The sequence below is a fragment of the Salvelinus namaycush genome, chromosome 24 (genome assembly GCF_016432855.1).
Source record: "Salvelinus namaycush isolate Seneca chromosome 24, SaNama_1.0, whole genome shotgun sequence".
Lineage (NCBI taxonomy): Eukaryota > Metazoa > Chordata > Actinopteri > Salmoniformes > Salmonidae > Salvelinus > Salvelinus namaycush.
The window spans coordinates 6,671,240-6,689,718 of NC_052330.1; the positions used below are offsets into that span (position 1 = coordinate 6,671,240).

General features: G+C 42.7%; 1 protein-coding gene across 1 annotated transcript in view; it reads right to left on the bottom strand.

Moving 5' to 3' along the window:
* Positions 1-18,479, bottom strand: part of LOC120019258 (collagen alpha-1(XII) chain-like) — an 89,041-nt gene that overhangs the window by 39,390 nt on the left and 31,172 nt on the right. The window contains exons 22-31 of the mRNA XM_038962573.1: positions 15,073-15,205; positions 13,208-13,353; positions 12,337-12,466; positions 11,603-11,739; positions 10,312-10,441; positions 9,583-9,722; positions 9,285-9,417; positions 9,131-9,151; positions 8,361-8,500; positions 6,012-6,141 (exon numbers count right to left, since the gene is read on the bottom strand). Coding sequence (XP_038818501.1) covers positions 6,012-6,141; positions 8,361-8,500; positions 9,131-9,151; positions 9,285-9,417; positions 9,583-9,722; positions 10,312-10,441; positions 11,603-11,739; positions 12,337-12,466; positions 13,208-13,353; positions 15,073-15,205 — 1,240 coding nt within the window. The remainder of the gene's footprint in view (positions 1-6,011; positions 6,142-8,360; positions 8,501-9,130; positions 9,152-9,284; positions 9,418-9,582; positions 9,723-10,311; positions 10,442-11,602; positions 11,740-12,336; positions 12,467-13,207; positions 13,354-15,072; positions 15,206-18,479) is intronic.

The window sequence follows — 18,479 nt, forward strand, 5'->3', positions numbered from 1 at the left end:
CACTTCGTAGACCGGCACGACTGAAACGGTGTAAATGGTGTCCGATGTGAGGCCCTTCAGGACTGTGTTGGTTCCAGCCACAGTCTCCTTTACATTATACAAACACAATACAAGTATTAACGTTTGCCCACTCCCAACTTAACAATAACTAATGTTATATAAATCACAAAATAGGACAAGCAACTATATTCAGTCAAACAGGAGTGTATAAGGATTATGAGTACTCATACCCTTGAAAGTTACCACACTTTCTACACTGTCAGTTACCAGTCCTACCATGCTTTCAGCTCCACCGGCAGCAGGTGCATAGATGACTTTGTACTCTTTGACTTTCCCCTCGGCCGCGTCCCATTTCACATTCAATGTGACCATGGTGGGGTTGGTCACCTGCAGGTTCTTCACTCCACCAAGAGGCTCTGGACACACCAACCAGGGCTTTAATAATATAACTTGATACTGATTGATAGTACTTATTACAGTACCATCGTATCTTATGGAGTTTGCATGTAGTTAAAATCCAGCAAAAAAGAGTTAACCTCTCCATTGATGATACTAATGGCTTTCAAGGCCATTGGGCAGTCTCTGAAACATTATACTGATTCCATTTGGTATTGCAGGAGTCTGTATAAAGTTAAAATGCAGACTCAATGGAGAGTTATCCTCTGCATTGTTGGTTATTTATGGATTTTACTCCATAAATCAGCTTTTAAGAAGGGCATTATCAGTCCCTGAAAAGATCACTGTTTAAGTGATCTTTAGAAGATCTTTAACGATCTTTAGACTTAGATGTCAGCCAGTCTTACTTGTCTTTCCGTTCTCAGACTGTTTCTGTCCATCTCCCACTTCATAGACAGGTACCAGTGAGACGGTGTAGAGGGTGTCTGGCAGGAGGCCTTTCAGAACCGTGGTGGTGGCAGTGGCTGCCACAGTCTCCTTTACATTACACAAACACAACCCAACTCATATTAACAACTGCCCACTACCAACATGCCAACTATACATGTTTTATATGGCAAGAAAACAACCATTTCTAACAACACTGTCAGCTACAATACTAGTCGTAATTAGTGATGTGGGGAATAAAATCGCTAGTTATATATAGCTAAATAATTTGGGGGAGATATTATTTTGATATTTGGCTCGTTTTGTAAAAAAGTTACAAAATATATACACTGCTCAAAAAAATAAAGGGAACACTTAAACAACACAATGTAACTCCAAGTCAATCACACTTCTGTGAAATCAAACTGTCCACTTAGGAAGCAACACTGATTGGCAATAACTTTCACATGCTGTTGTGCAAATGGAATAGACAAAAGGTGGAAATTATAGGCAATTAGCAAGACACCCCCAATAAAGGAGTGGTTCTGCAGGTGATGACCACAGACCACTTCTCAGTTCCTATGCTTCCTGGCTGATGTTTTGGTCACTTTTGAATGCTGGCGGTGCTTTCACTCTAGTGGTAGCATGAGACGGAGTCTACAACCCACACAAGTGGCTCAGGTAGTGCAGCTCATCCAGGATGGCACATCAATGCAAGCTGTGGCAAGAAGGTTTGCTGTGTCTGTCAGCGTAGTGTCCAGAGCATGGAGGCGCTACCAAGAGACATGCTTGCTCTTCTTTGGTTACTACATGATTGCATATGTTATTTCATAGTGTTGATGTCTTCACTATTATTCTACAATGTAGAAAATAGTAAAAATAAAGATAAACCCTTGAATGAGTAGCTGTGTCCAAACATTTGACTGGTACTTTCAGAGCTTGAGAGGATCTGCAGAGAAGAATGGGAGGAACTTGCCCACTACAGGTGTGCCAAGCTTGTACCCAAGTGCCTTCGGAAAGTACTCAGACCCCTTGACTTTTTACAGATTTTGTTACGTTACAGCCTTATTCTAAAATTGATTAAATTGTCTACACACATAACGACAAAGCAAAAACAGCTTTTTAGATTTTTTTGCTAATTTATTAAAAATAAAAAACAGATATCACATTTACATAAGTATTCCGACCCTTTACTTAGTACTTTGTTGAAGCACCTATGGCAGCAATTACAGCCTCGAGTCTACTTGGGTATGACGCTACAAGCTTGGCACACCTGTATTTGGCAAGTTTCTCCCATTCTTCTCTGCAGATCCTCTCAAGCTCTGTCAGGTTGTATGGGGAGCGTTGCTATTTTCAGTTCTCTCCAGAGATGTTCGATCGGGTTCAAGTCCGGGCTCTGGCTGGGCCACTCAAGGACATTCAGAGACTTGTCCCAAAGCCACTCCTGCGAGTGTCTTGGCTGTGTGCTTAGGGTCATTGTCCTGTTGGAAGGTGAACCTTCGCCCCAGTCTGAGTTCTTGAGCACTCTGGAGCAGGCTTTCATTAAGGTTCTCTCTGTACTTTGCTCCATTCATCTTTGCCTTGATCCTGACTTGACTCCCAGTCCCTGCCGCTGAAAAACATCCCCACAGCATGATGCTGCCACCACCATGCTTCACCGTAGGGATGGTACCAGGTTTTCTCCAGATGTGACGCTTGGCATTAAGACCAAAGAGTTCAATCTTGGTTTCTGAGAGTCTTTAGGTGCCTTTTGGCAAACTCCAAGCGGGCTGTCATGTGTCTTTTACTGAGGAGTGGCTTCCGTCTGGCCACTCTACCATAAAGGCCTGATTGGTGGAGTGCTGCAGAGAAGGTTGTTCTTCTGGGAGGTTCTCCCATCTCCACAGAGGAACTCTAGAGTTCAGTCAGAGTGACCATCTGGTTCTTGGTCACCTTGCTGACCAAGGCCCTTCTCCCCGATTGCTCAGTTTGGCTGGGCGGCCACCTCTAGGAAGAGTCTTGGTGCTTCCATTTAAGAATGATGGAGGCCACTGTGTTCTTGGGGACCTTCAATGCTGCAGAAATGTTTTGGTGCCTTTCCCCAGATCTGTGTCTCAACACAAACCTGTCTTGGTGCTCTACGGACAATTCCTTTGACCTCATGGCTTGGTTTTTGCTCTGACATGCACTGTCAACTGTGGTGTCTTATATAGACAGGTGTGTGCCTTTCCAAATCATGTCCAATCAATTTAATTTACCACAGGTGGACTCCAATCAAGCTGTAGAAACATCTCAAGGATGATCAATGGAAACAGGAAGCACCTGAGCTCAATTTCAAGTCTCATAGCAAAGGGTCTGAATACTTATGTAAATACGGTACTTCAGTTTTCAATTTTTAATACATTTGCAAAAACCAGTTTTTGCTTTGTCATTATGGGGTATTGTGTATAGATTGCTGAGGATAAAAAAAATTTAAATCCATTTTAGAATAAGGCTGTAACGTAACAAAATGTGGAAAAAGTAAACGGTCTGAATACTTTCCGAAAGCACTGTATATATGTTTTTGCTACTGTAGTTGGCTGTACCTGCTCCAGAATTCCAGTATGTTTCATCCTATAGCTTGTTTTCTATCTTATTTTTAATAGTGAGCCAACATGTGTTTAGCACATTTATTTCCCTGACTGATCAAAACTAGTTTTCTCTCGTCTCTCTGCAATTCTCTCTCGTGAGAATTGCAATACACATCGTATTGGCAGCTAAGTATTGTGATTTCGTATTGTGAGATCCCTGGCAATTCCCAGCCCTACCTACCATGGCCTCAGCACCACCACCAGCAGCAGGTACATATAAGACTTTGTATTCTTTGACTTTCCCATCGGCTGGCTCCCATTTCACGTTCAGGGTGGTCATGGTAGGATTGGTGACCTGCAAGTTTCTCACTCCACCCAGGGGCCCTGGATATGCCAAAAAAGGCTTTAATAATATCACATTATATTGATTGATAGAACTTAATAAAGTACTATCTTATCAAGTTTGTATGAAGTTAAAATCCAGCAATGAAGAGTTATCCTCTCCATTGATGATACTAATGGGTTCTAAGGCCATTAGGCAGTCCCTGAAACATTATACTGATTGAACTTGGTATTGCAAGGAGTCTGTATACAGTTAAAATACAGACTCAATGTAGAGTTATCCTCCGCATTGTTGGTTATTTTATGGATTTACTCCATAAATCAGCTTTTAAGAAGGCCATTATCAGTCCCTGAAAAGATCACAGTTTAAGTGATCTTTAGAAGATCTTTAACGATCTTTAGACTTAGATGTCAGCCAGTCTTACTTGTCTTTCCGTTCTCAGACTGTTTCTGTCCATCTCCCACTTCGTAGACAGGTACCAGTGAGACGGTGTAGAGGGTGTCTGACAGGAGGCCTTTCAGAATTGTGGTGGTGGCAGTGGCAGCCACAGTCTCCTTTACATTACACAAACACAACCCAACTATTAACGACTGCCCACTACCAACATGCCAACTATACATGTTTTATATGGCAAGTGTGATGGAAAATGTTATGTTTGTGCTTTTCTAATTACCAATTTCTGTGTTCTATGTTTGTGCTTTTCTAATAACCAGTTTCTGTGTTCATGCAAGTGACTGACTGAATGAATCCTCACTATCAGTATCTGCAATTTGGCAGTATGCCCAGAACCTTGTTTTGAGAACGAAAGGATATCTCAGTTTCAAGGTCTCAGCTTGGAGAGAAGAAGCCTTGTGAGGTATTGGTCTGTCACATTCATGAACCAGTATTTGTCGGTCACATGCATGAACCAAACATTAATGATGAATTAATTATGAATAATGAATAAACTGAATCATGCAAATATAACTTGTCTGTGTAAGCAGTATATTAGAGAACTAACGGACAGCCTCCGTGGAGCTCCTGACAGACGTGTACTATGTTGCATCAAGTTTGTTGGAACCTCTCCAGTTAACTTACAAAAACAATTCTTCATTCAATTTGACTTTGAGTGTCCCTGTGTAGAATTTCCACGACACAAGCAATGGGGAGACAACCATTTCTACACTATCAGCTACAGTACTCGTCCTACCATGGCCTCAGCAGCTCCACCAGCGGCAGGTACATAGAAGACTTTGTACTCCTTGACTTTCCCATCAGCTGGCTCCCATTTCACATTCAAAGTGGTCATGGTGGGATTGGTCACCTGCAAGTTTTTCACTCCACCCAGGGGCCCTGGATACGCCAAACAAGGCTTTAATAATATCACATTATACTGATTGAACTTGGTATTGCAAGGAGTCTGTATAAAGTTAAAATACAGACTCAATGTAGAGTTATCCTCCGCATTGTTGGTTATTTTATGGATTCACTCCATAAATCAGCTTTTAAGAAGGCCATTATCAGTCCCTGAAAAGATCACTGTTTAAGTGATCTTTAGAAGATCTTTAACGATCTTTAGACTTAGATGTCAGCCAGTCTTACTTGTCTTTCCGTTCTCAGACTGTTTCTGTCCATCTCCCACTTCATAGACAGGCACCAGTGAGACGGTGTAGAGGGTGTCTGGCAAGAGGCCTTCCAGAACCGTGGTGGTGGCAGTGGCAGCCACAGTCTCCTTTACATTACACAAACACAACCCAACTATTAACGACTGCCAACATGCCTATACAACCCTGTTTGACTGAAGACACTGTAGTTGTTTACCATATTTTGTGATTCATAAAACAAACAATATCAAACAGTACATTGATATGCTATTTCTTATTTTTGGATGTGAATTGTTGGAGTATTTTCTACACAGTCAGCTAACTGTAAGCTGAGAGGCTTCCTACCGGTCCTACCATGCCTACCATGCTCTCATCTCCGCCAGCAGCAGGTACATAGATGACTTTGTATTCTTTCACTTTCCCGTCGGCCGCCTCCCATTTCACGTTCAGGGTGGTCATGGTGGGGTTGGTCACCTGCAGGTTCTTCACTCCACCAAGAGGCTCTGGATAAAACCAAATGTCTTTAATATGGGGTTTCAAATATTTTACTGTATATTCTGGTTATTATATTGATTGAACTGAAGTCAAAATCCTCTTGTCTTCTCTATTGATTGTACTCTAAAATGATACATCTATTGGGAGAATGTTGTGCGTGTTCTCTGGCCTTTTTATATGTCTGATGGTTCCAGAGTTCCTGTCGTCGGGTACACTTACTGGTCTTTCCTCGGCCTGAGATGTCTTTGGCCTCTCCGCTGGGGTAAACGGCAGCCACGGTGACAGAGTAGGGAGTGTCAGGCGTTAGCTTCTGGAGGACGACACTGTTCTTCTTCCCTCCTACCTGGGTCTGTTTGGGAGACAACGTGTCAACAGTCAGAGTCTTTTCCTATGTCTCTGGGAGGATAGAACATCTCACTTCAAAGTTAAAAGAGCAGCTCATTATAAAGGGCTGACAGATGGATGACAAGTAACACTGTTTCGATGGTTAGCGCTTTCCTCGGCTCTGAGACAAAATGCCCTGAAGCTCACTGGCTAGCTACCTCGGCAGTTGAGGCCAAGCAGAGTTCTTCTACACTGTCGCGGGGAAGCCATCCAAACGTGACCAATGTCAACTCCAACTCTATCAAAGCAGCAATTGAGTTTCTCTATAATCAACCAATACATGAATCATTTGTTTACCTGATGCCATTTGCGTGAATAGGGTTGCTCATTCAAACACCTTAGGAGAAAACAATTGCCTTTCTCTCACTATTCTGTTCATCAACAAGTAGTGTATAAAAGGGAAGATGAAATGGTCTTGAGGGACACTGGACATCATGGAAGCCTTTTACGTTGCAACATCATGCCGATTAATGGGCCACTACAGTAAGCGACAACTATTGACAGCAGGAAGCGCTGAAGCCATTGAACGGAAGACATACAATGCCATTTCCATTGTATTCGCTTATATCTGACATATCTACTTAGCATATCCCCTAAGCAACACATCCACTGTTTGTACTTTGACATCCCTAAACCGTCATATCAGAGAAAGGCACTTGAGGATCCGCATATCACCCAAGTGTGAATGTCATGCCTGGCTTATATGGCTTATGTTAAATCAACAAGTCTTCAGACCCACAGCAGCAGATGTCTCCATACTGTTTTATGTCTACAGAGATACAGTACTATGATAGCAATAATGTGCTATGATGGGATCGGATATACATGCAACAGCTCTGTCCCATAGTGTCATGTTGAGATCACGGTTTAGAGAACTGACACCTTGTTTGGGGTGCCCAGTCATAACTTCTCAGAGACACTTAGAAAAATGTTTAACTAGCCAAATTCTTTTCATATTAGCGCATTGTCAACCGAAAGACCCCAAAAAGTTCCTAAAGGAATTCCCAAGCAATTTCCGTCGCTGCTCACAATTAACTTATCAGTTAGGAATGTGGGCTTGGCTGCCTGATACAGTAAGTACACAAACAGACCGGATAGGAAGACAATGTCATAATCAAATGTCAAACTAACGATGTGCAGGAAGACAAAAGAGCCTGTTGTTACTACATTTACACTTACAGTAGTGAGTGCATAAATTTTAGTTCTGGTCCCCTGTGGGAATTGAACCCACAGACCTGGCGTTGCAAGAGCCACGCTCTGCCAACTGAGCCACACGGAACTACTACTTCCTACTCTTGTCAGTGGGGGGAGACCACTAGTGGGTCCCAAGAGGAAAGGGATTTCATGTTACAATGAACCAATTCAGAGATGCTTCAGTACTTCTATGCACACGGATTTAGCCCTTTGACTTTAAAGGCACAGTTTGGCCGAATTACAAAATGACATATTGGTTTCGTTACCCTGTAAGCAGTCTATGGAAAATGTATGACAGCAATCCATTCTTTGGTTTAGTTTTCCTGGCACTATTTCCACATGCTAACGTTGTAGCATTTGTGGCACAAATCCCATTGATGTCATGGGACCGATATTAGCCTTTTTTGCACGTCATGTCCAAATCATCCAAAAGTATCTCAAATGTATTGTTGAAAGTCACTTACAGATGATTTTAACATGATGTGCAAAAAATGCTAACATCGGTCCCATGACTTGAATGAGATTTGTGCCATAAATGCTCAAACGTTAGCATGTGGAAACAGTGCCAGGGAAACTAAACCAACGCATAGATTGCTTACAGGTTAAGGAAACCAATATTTTATTTTGTAATTTGGGTGAACTATCCCTTTAAGGTTTTGGGCTGTTTACCTGTTGGCCTTAAGAAGTACTGATGCACAGATTTTCCCAGTTTCATCATTGGGGTTAAACTACTTCAGGCACATTGGAGAAATTACACTGATAACAACTAACATCACCACTCACTTGCAGACCAGAAAGTAAGAACAACCTACTCTAAATTATAGGTGAGTAAACTGAGAGATATCATACCCAGAAGGCATAATTAATCAAGTTAAAGGATTTAGTAGTCAGGACATCATGGGCGGCCAAAGCTTATCAGTTGCTCAAAATACACTTTTAGTTATAATTATTCAAATTTTTCAAGCAACTACTGGAGGGTGTGTGACTTACTGAGAGAGCTTTGCCTCCTGCCACAGGTTGGAAGGAGATCTTATAGTTCTGGACGGGGCCTGGGGCGTGGTCCCACTTCACTGTCAGAGTGACCGTGGTCGCGTTGAACACCTGCAAGTTCTGCGGAGGTCCAGTGGGAGCTAGGAACACATTACAAATCAATACACTGACCCAAGACAGTGGTAATGTATATAAAATGGCTGCAGGGCACATGACACAGCCTTTACCAATTCCCAATGATCACTTGGGGGTCATGAAGCTGGATGAAGCAATGACGGTAATGATGGGGGGTGAGATGATGAGAACACATGATTTGGTGACGAGGACACATGATTTGGTGATGAAGTACACATAAGCGACACAAAAGGAGAGGGAAGCAGCCGGTAAGGTTACCATTAAATATGGCACATGCATTTCCAATGATGGGGACATTGATAAGGAAGACATTGTGACATGATGAGGCTTGACATTAAAGACATGAGGAATGACAACGTTGCGGCATGAAAAACGACATTAAATGACATGAGAAATGATATTATGACGAATGGTTGACAATGAGGTGTCTGTGGTGGAACGTCCGGTCCCTGCGGGTCAGTAGTCCCACTTTGAAAATTTGCAGCTCTTTAAAGGCACATCAATGCACATGCAGATTATAATTTTTTTAAGTGTGTTTTCCATCAACAACACTTTCATTATCGTTCGCATTACCATAATAATTAAGGTCATGAATATTACAATGACAATGTCCTTCTCCGTTTCAAATAACATACCAGGTGTGGTCATCTTTAACACTGGAAAAAGAGAACGTTAAGAGAACAACAGGTTATTTCAATAGGCTGTGGACCACATCTGTGGTCTAACTGGAAAACATGAATGGAATTGATAGGAGGATGACAGAGGAGAAGAAGCGAAGGGTAAACCTACATGTGCGCTGGCTGCCAATCAGGTCCTCACTCTCTGACTCGTCTGGGTAGATGGCCGTGACGGTGACATCATACAGGGTGTCCGGGTCCAGGTTCTCCAGATTATGGGACGTTTCATCACTGTTCAGGATAGACTGGAGAGGGGAGGGGGAGGGGGGGAGTGAGAAAGGGAGAGGGAAAGAGAAAGAGAGAGAAAGCATAAACAGTCACATTTCACCACTCCATTCAATCCTGTCCGCTCTATAGCAGTAGATAGTCCAGTCAACAATCACCGTCGGCTAGCCACTTGATCAACGTACATATTGGAAGTTGTTCTCTCCCTTCTTGGTCCAGCCAATTCGGTAGAGGGCCACGTCAGGGGCCCCGTGTTCCCAGGTGGCCCTGAACGAGGTCTGGGTCACCTCGGACAACTTCAGATTCTGCGGGGCAGGAACAACATCTGTGCACATGGACGGAGACGTGATTATTATGAGGAAGTCCTGAGAGATGAGGCAAAGCCATTTCATCAGACGGGCTGCGAACCATGTGAGGAACATTTTTGCTGCGAGTCCATTTTGTGGATCAATCGTCAACAAATGGGTTTTTGCGTGTGTGTGTGTGTGTGTGTGGAATACAAAATGTCCTCAAATCATCTGTGATTAATGATGAAGAAGGCCCCATGCAGTGAGTGACAGCAGACACACAAACACACAAAGTTTGTCGGCCCATATACAATTAACTAGACTCACACATACACACACACACACACACACACACACACACACACACACACACACACACACACACACCCTCAGGGAACAGTGGCTTCATGTTTGGGCTTCATCTAGAAAGACAAATGACTGAGGAGAGGCTGAATCCAAGGGGGATCTGCAGACTCAATTCTCACCATACAGACACACTCAATTCTCACCATACAGACACACTCAATTCTCACCATACAGACACACTCAATTCTCACCATACAGACACACTCATCTCTAATCGACTGCTCGTCAGCCAAATGATAAATCACACAAACGATTGTGTACCTGTAATGGCTTGTCCAAGCATCGAGTTTCCAACGCCTTCGTCGTAAACTGGGGTGACAGCAACGTCGTACTCAGATTGAGAGATGAGGTTGGTAAGAGGCAGGAATGTTATATCACCATTGACTTCAACCTGGCAGAAAATGGGTATTAGGATTTTAGGATCAACAAACAATTAACAACCGTATTTTTGCTGAACAACTAGAATGAACTACCACTACTAACATTAACAGAAACTCTGATTGTCCCATTTTGAACATTGATGTTAACCAATACAATGTTCTCGAAGTGAAAATCCCCCTCTTTCTTCTCTCCAATTTCTTTCCTTGTTACTTCTAAACGTCATCAGAGCATTTGAGAAAAGCCTTATGAATAATGGTACGTGTCCCTAGAAAAGTCCTAAGGCTATATTGGTAATTCCAGAGGATGTTTAATGGTAGGAAAAACCCTTGAAGTCAAAAAGCTTCCAGCAGAAATGCGGATAAATGTCTCTTTCAATTCAGTTTCCACTTCAAAACTTAGAGAGAAAAAAAATCAAGAAAAAGGTGTCCATAACAGCGATAGTTCTCCAATTGTAACGTAGAGGAAAAATCTGTGGCAACCGACAGGGCAGACCTTAGAACATAAATCCACAGAGAGAGGCTACTTTGGAGACATCAGCCTTCAGATGTTATCCATGAGAGGATCTGGTTGGATGTATCCAGTGGAGACCCATAGCTCATCCATCAGTCATTTCTGGAGGTTATTTTGGGGGTGTCCAAAGAGACACCTCCTTCAACATCAATTTTCAGCTTTCTTCACAGCTTGGCGGTCTCTTAAATGTAAGTGAGAAATGATGACGAGTGACGCCAGTGATATATCTCTGAGTCTGTGGCTGGGTGCTGGGGCCAGGGTCTTCTCTGACTGCCAGTAGGCTTCTTTCCCCACATCGACGTGTGCTGGCCTGCCCATGGAGTCAAGATCCCAGTCTACTGAAAGGGCTGCCATTATAACCCACTGACTTCAGTGGCCTTCCCTAAACAGCTAAGCTATCATAGAGAACGTTGAGTTCCTCACTAAAGCTTTTCCCATGACCTCATGGCACCACTGTAGAACCTTGAGGACAGTATCTGTGTGTCCTAAATGACACCCTATTCCCTATATAGTGCACTACTTTTGACCAGGGCCCATAGGTCTTAACCATACATGTTATTTATTGCTGTAGCTGGAGATTGTGTTTCAAAACCATTCAAATTGAAAGGAAAATTCTATATTCGCAACAGGAGCCTGTTTAAATGTGTGGTGCTAGTGTTACCTCTTTGAGCTCTCCTTCATCTGGCTTGTAGGTGATGATGTACTTGAGGACTTTCCCCGGGGAGGCGTCCCATCTGAGCTTCATGGCGCTATGGGTGACACCAGTGATCCTCAGATTACCCGATGGTGGCAAGGGCACTGGGTAAGAGGAATGACAGAGAAAGGGATAGAGAGGGAGGAAGGAGAGAGTGTGGTAGAGGGGGCAAGGGAGTGAAAGTTAGTGAGTCTTAGACCCATTTGTATTGTAAGGTAGTACACAGTTCTATAGGGTCATGGTGGGAGAAAGAGATGTTGATAAACTCCCATATCTATTGGGTGAAATACCAGTGTGCCATCACAGCAACAAGGGAAACCAGTGAAGAACAAATACCATTGTAAATACAACTCATATTTATGTTTGTTTATGTTCCCTTTTGTACTTTAACTATTTGCACATCGTTACAACACTGTATATAGACATAATATGGCATTTGAAATGTCTTTATTCTTTTGGAACTTTTGTGAGTGTGATGTTTACTGTTCATTATTTATTGTATATTTAACTTGTGTGTATTATTTATTTGACTTGCTTCGGCAATGTAGACATATGTTTCCCATGCCAATAAAGCCCCTTAAATTTAAGAGAGAGAGACAGAAGGAGAGAGAGAGACAAAGAGAGAGAGAGAGAAAGAGAGAGAGAGACGAGAGAGAGAGACGAGAGAGACACAAAGAGAGAGAGAGAAAAGAGGAACATACAGGTGACTCCTTGGTCTATGAGGGGGTTGCTGGCTGCCACTCCATGTAGGGCGAACAGGGTGAGTGTATACGCTGTGTCGGTGATAAGCTCCTTCAGCTGAACATCATTCACATCTGCCCCAACTCGTACCTGCACAGCAAGGGGAGGCAGGACAGGGGGGAAGGGGAGAGGGAGAGAGAGAGAGAGAGTGTTAGAGCAGGCCGGACGACAAAGGGGAACAAAACAACAAGACAGGACTTGTCAAAAGGACACTTTTTGAACACCTGGTTAACAGCACTAACTGTGTGTCTCTTAAGGTATGCCTGCCTTGCTGCCTTCAGTCCATACTGAAATCCCTCTAAAGGGTACACTACGTCTTGCCAGCCCTTACAGAAGCCTGCAGTTCAAAATATACAGCATTTGTTGAGATTTTGTTTGGTTAATATCATCTCAATGACTTCACTGGTGAAAAAATCATCTGCACAGGGTCAGCATGAGCTCGTCCTTCCCATTACCCTATGGGTCCAAAGGGTCTGTTTTTTTGTAGGCCTTGCCTGAACACCACTGTAAACGTCCACTTCCTGCTCTGTGCAGAGATCATCATATTGCCATCTGGAATGAGTAAGGCCCCACTAGCAGAGGCCTTGGCTTCAAGGAGTTATAAACTGGATGGGGATATGCTGATCATGCACATGGAGCTCCTATCCAACGCGTCCTCCACCAGGATGTGTGTGTGTGTGTGTGTGTGTGTGTGTGTGTGTGTGTGTGTGTGTGTGTGTGTGTGTGTGTGTGTGTGTGTGTGTGTGTGTGTGTGTGTGTGTGTGTGTGTGTGTGTGTGTGTGTGTGTGTGTGTGTGTGTGTGTGTGTGTGTGTGTGTGTTTTCCTACTCACCTCTTTCTCCACAGTGGGCACAGTGGCATTGATGGCACGGTAGAGCAGCATATAGCCTGTCGCCCCTTCAGCCTTCTCCCACTTCACCTTAAAGGTGGTCATGGTCTCGTCGTACACAGTCAACTTGATCACCCCGGGTAGTGGCACTGTGGAGAGAGCAGGTAGGAAACCCACAGTTAGTCACCACCAGTCGAAGCTCTCCTCTATCCTGGCACCCCAATAGTGGAACAAGCTCCACCCTAACATCAGGAGAGCAGATTCCCTGCCCATCTTCTGGAAATGTTGGAAAACCTACAACCACAGCTACCCACCTAACTCTAGTCTATTGACATTCACAACACAACCCAGCCACCCACATCTCTGTGTTTACGGCTGAGCCACACTAACAGATTACACAGGAGGGCTCTGGTCAAGAATAGTGCACTATTATAGGGAATAGTGTGCCACTTGGGATGCAAACGTCAGTGGTGAAAAGTACTTAAGTAAAAATACTTAGTTTAAGTTGTTTTTTGGGAGTATCTGTAATTTACTAATATTTTTGCCAACTTTTACTTCATCTACATTCCTAAAGAAATAATGTACTTTTTACTCCATACATTTTCCCTGGAACTGAAAAGTACTCATTACATTTTGACAGGAAAATAGTCCAATTCACACTCTTATTAAAAGAACATCCATGGTCATCCCTACTGCCTCTGATCTGGCGGGCTCACTAAACACAAATGCTTTGTTTGTAAATTGTGTTGGAATGTGCCCCTGGCTATCTGTAAATAAAAATGATGAAATAAATTAATATTAGGAATTTGAAATGATTTATACTTTTACTTTGACTTTTGATACTTAAGTATATTTTGGCAATTCCATTTACTTTGATACTTAAGTATATTTAAAACAAAATACTTAAAAACTTTTACTCATTTAGTATTTTACTGGGTGACTTTTACTTGAGTAATTTTCTATTAAATGATTTTACTCAAGTATGACAATTGAATACGTTTTCCACCACTGATCAACGTGTTAGCTTAAACTGACATATAAAGGAAACTATGGTGATCTCACCCTACTATTGCGGTGTCCAAGTGGCGGGCGACAAAACAATAACCATGCTTTATGAGAGTGAGAAATATCTTAGAACATCCACCATGTAAATCAAAGGGACACATTTCAAAAAGTAACAACGTCCACTATTAAGTACAAATAGAACAATGAAAGTGGTCAGTGTATTTAACCATCATGTGAAATTATGTCAGTTTTCTTAAGACACTTTTAATGAGGCCAAGAATGAGAGAACAATGGTTATTCTCCTCATAAGAAGTCCCCACTTGTGCCTTTTCCAATGGGAAACCTTATGGGAACTTGTTCTTTAACACTTTACTGCCACCAATCAGATATACACCCAATATAACCCTGGTGGTGTAAACAACATTGTTTAATACGCCGCCAAGAGCAACATAAACAAGTTCCATCCATGTTCAACCCATTTAAAACAGCCTAATGAGCATGGAGGGCGGGGATGTAGCTAATTTCAGCATTGTATACCGTAATGAAACATGCGCTCCTACACCAGTGGAACTCCTTGGAGCGGCGTTGCTATCCCCACATTAAAGCTCCCTTTTAATCATCCCTGAGGGCAACCGACAGACGTCTTTGTGAAACTCATCTCATTTCACTTCCTGTGTATCACTGAAGCTCTGGTGAGTCATTCAACTTCCAAATAAGGCTATTGGATTGGCTGAACCGGGCCACCTTTCCAGGAAGTGATTACAAGATTTACTCTGGGTAATTGGGACGAGGTTGTGTGAGGAAACGGAGAAAAGGGAATACAAAACAGAGAGGAGAGGGAGCAGAACAGCTGCAACACTTACAGGTGGTTTCAGTGCCCTTCAGTGGCTCTTCGCTGGTCTCCCCTCCGGTCACAGAGAAGACGTTGATCGCATACTCAGTCAGAGGGGTCAGCTTGGTCAGGACCACAGTGGTGACCGCCCCATCGACAATCATCTGAGGAGTGCAAAGGAACACGGTCGTTATGCAGGAAACCCCACCTCAAAATCCAAGTATAACAGGATGATGATCCAAAAAGCTGAGCAGAAAATAAACAGCAACCTCAGATTCGTCATGGGATTATATTGGAATTACAGCAGGTCAAAAGCAAATGTTCCAATTAATACGGCACACATTTAGGAAACCCAAAACAAAACTAACATCTTCTCTCTTCAAAATTTCAGAGGGCTATCCAAAATAACGGAGCACATATCATCAAATGCAAAGTGAAATCTGATTTATTTGTGTGAAGAAGCTTTTTGGGGTCCAATGCAAGCATTTGAAATGAGGGAGAATGGATGGATAGCCAAGAATCCGTTTCTAGCAGGAGAAGTTATGTAACAAGTCTAAACTACAGGCCTATCTCAAACCTCCCCTTCAACACATGGCCTCTCATGAACTTTCCGAACCCTTCCAGTCAGGCTTCCGGGCTATGCATTGCACTGAAACTGCCTTGGCAAAGGTAGTGAACAACCTCCTCTGTGCTGCTGATGCTGTCAACATCTTCATCCTTATCCTCCTGGGCTTGTCTGCAGCATGTGATATATATTGCAGCATGTGCCATTATATTTTAACTGACCGCATGGAGAGGCTTCTTGGAGTTTCCGGAACACTCCTTGCCTAGTTCCACTCCTATATATCTGATAGACAACAGTTTGTCTAATGTGGCAACTGCAGGTCTGCCCCTGCCCCTGCCCCTGTATCACAAGGTGTCCCACAAGGCTCAGTGTTAGGTCCATTGCTGTTTAGTATTTACATGCTATCCCTTGGCCAGATCCTCTGTCAATTTGAACTCAGATTCCACTGTTATGCAGATGACACACGAATCCACATCCACACAAACCCCAACTCCACTATGTCACCCTCCTCTGTTGTAGACTGTCTCCGTGAATTGAAAACTTGGATGACCAATAACTTTTTAAAACTCAAACGACGACAAAAACAGAGATCATGCTCATGGGCCCCAACTCCCTCATCAAGAAACTGGGTGAACTCAACATGACAATCGACGGCTGCATCATCCACACCAACTCCACAGTCAGGAACCTTGGTGTTACATTTGACCCCACTCTGTAATTTCAACCCCACGTCCAGAACATCACCCTTCTTCCACCTCAAAAACATCTTACAACTCAGACCCTCTCTCACTGACCCCAATGCTGAAACGAATGCTGAAACCTTCATTCACGCCTTTGTTTTATCACGCCTGGACTACTGTGTTCGCCATTCTCTATGGACTCCCCGCTAAAACACTGTACAGACTTCAACATATTCAAAATTCAGCTGCAGGAGTCCTCACACACATCAGACCTTGAGACCACATCACCCCCACCCTCATCAAACTCCATTGGCCCCAGTTCAAAATAGGTCCCTCCTTAAATTGCTCATGTTCACCTACAAAGCACTCACTTCCGCACACCTACACTCCCACCTGTTCACTGCGCTCCTCTGACACTAGCCTCATCACCATCCCTCGCACCAGGCTCTGCTCCATGTGAGACCGGGATTTAGCAGTTCAGTCCCCCAAAACTGGAACTCCCTCCCTCTCCATGTCAGAACCTCACAATCCATACACATATTCAACTCCACACTAAAGACACACCTCTTCACACGGGCTTACCCACATTCTCTGTTGTCTTAGCTTTTATCCTCTGTCTTGTTCACTTGCCTGGTTAATTTGTTATCATGTTTAGTGTACTCCATGGTTAGTCTGTCCTCATGCTTAGTGTACTTTTAAATACGTATTGCTTTTTATCCTGCTAATTTTATTGTGTATGAAAAGTGTCTTTGGGAGTCAAGAAAAGTGCTTAAAATACAATGTATTATTAAACTGACTGGGTCTGGTCTTAGGTTGAGGCCTGGTGGAAAGTCTTTGGTCTCGCTTTCAGACAGGGCTCACTAGAACCACCCAAACCCTGACGAGGGCCAATGAAAGCAAAGCATGGAATAGATCCATTCCTGTATTTCTAAGGACATAAATGACGGAAGGTTAAGTGAAACTGAATGCAAGTCTGCCTCAGCCACTGTTGTCCACTTCTCAAGGGTGTGAAGAGAGCCAAAATGAATCTGATCAACATGATGAAACGGATCGATGATGACAACTAGGTGGATTTAAGCAAACAATTCACTGTGGATAACACTTGATAACCATGAAATCTCCTGTTAGGCAGCATAGAAGGCAGTTCCTCCTTCAGAAACTCCTGGATAAACAGAGTGAAATGAGGCCGCTGCCAAAGTGGCCCTGATCAACTCTGGCAAGACGAACCATGGAGGTCTGAGAGAGGAATTCAGAACAAAATGAATAATACAGCCAATTCTCTGTCATACACTCGTCTGCATATTTATTTGGACAGTGAAGCAAAACATTTCATTTGGCTCCAGCATTAGGATTTCAATCAAATGTTTCATATTAGGCGACAGTACAGAAAGTCACCTTTTAATTTGAGGGTATTTTCAACCATATCTGTTTTAATGTTTAGAAATGAAAGCACTTTATGTATCTAGTCCCTCCATTTCACTGGGTAAAAAGTATTTGGACAAAATGTCTTACATTTGTATTAAAGTAGTCAAAAGTTTAGCATTTGTTCCCATATTCCCAGAGCGCAATGACTACATCCAGCTTGTGACTCTACAAATTTGTTGGATGCATTTGCAGTTTGTTTTGGTTATGTTCCAGATTATGTTCCAGATTATGTTCCAGATTATGTTCCAGATTATGTTGTGCCCAATAGAAATGTATGGTAAACAATGAATTGTGTCATTTTGGAGAAACTTTTATTGTAAATAACAATATAATATGTTTCTGAATACTTCTACATGAATGTGGATGCTACCATGATTACGGATAATGATGAATGAATCGTTAATAGTGATGAGTGAGAATGTTACAGAGGCACAAAGATCATACCAACCAAGACATGCTAACTTCTCACCATTACCAATAAAAGGGGAGGTTAGAATGTTTTTTGAGGGTATGATATTTACGCCTCTATAACATTCTCACTTCACCGATACTGATAGACTTCATATGTATATACTGTATTCTAGTCATGGCTCATCCTATATAACTACTGCTGTACACACCTTTTCTATTCATATACTGTCTATACACACCATTCACATACATACAGTGCTTCACTTGGACTGAAATAGGTGCTGGTACTCATGGTTGGTACTGTTTATATTTAGGTGGAGGAGCTCAACAATACTTTTGAGCTAATATTTTATAGGA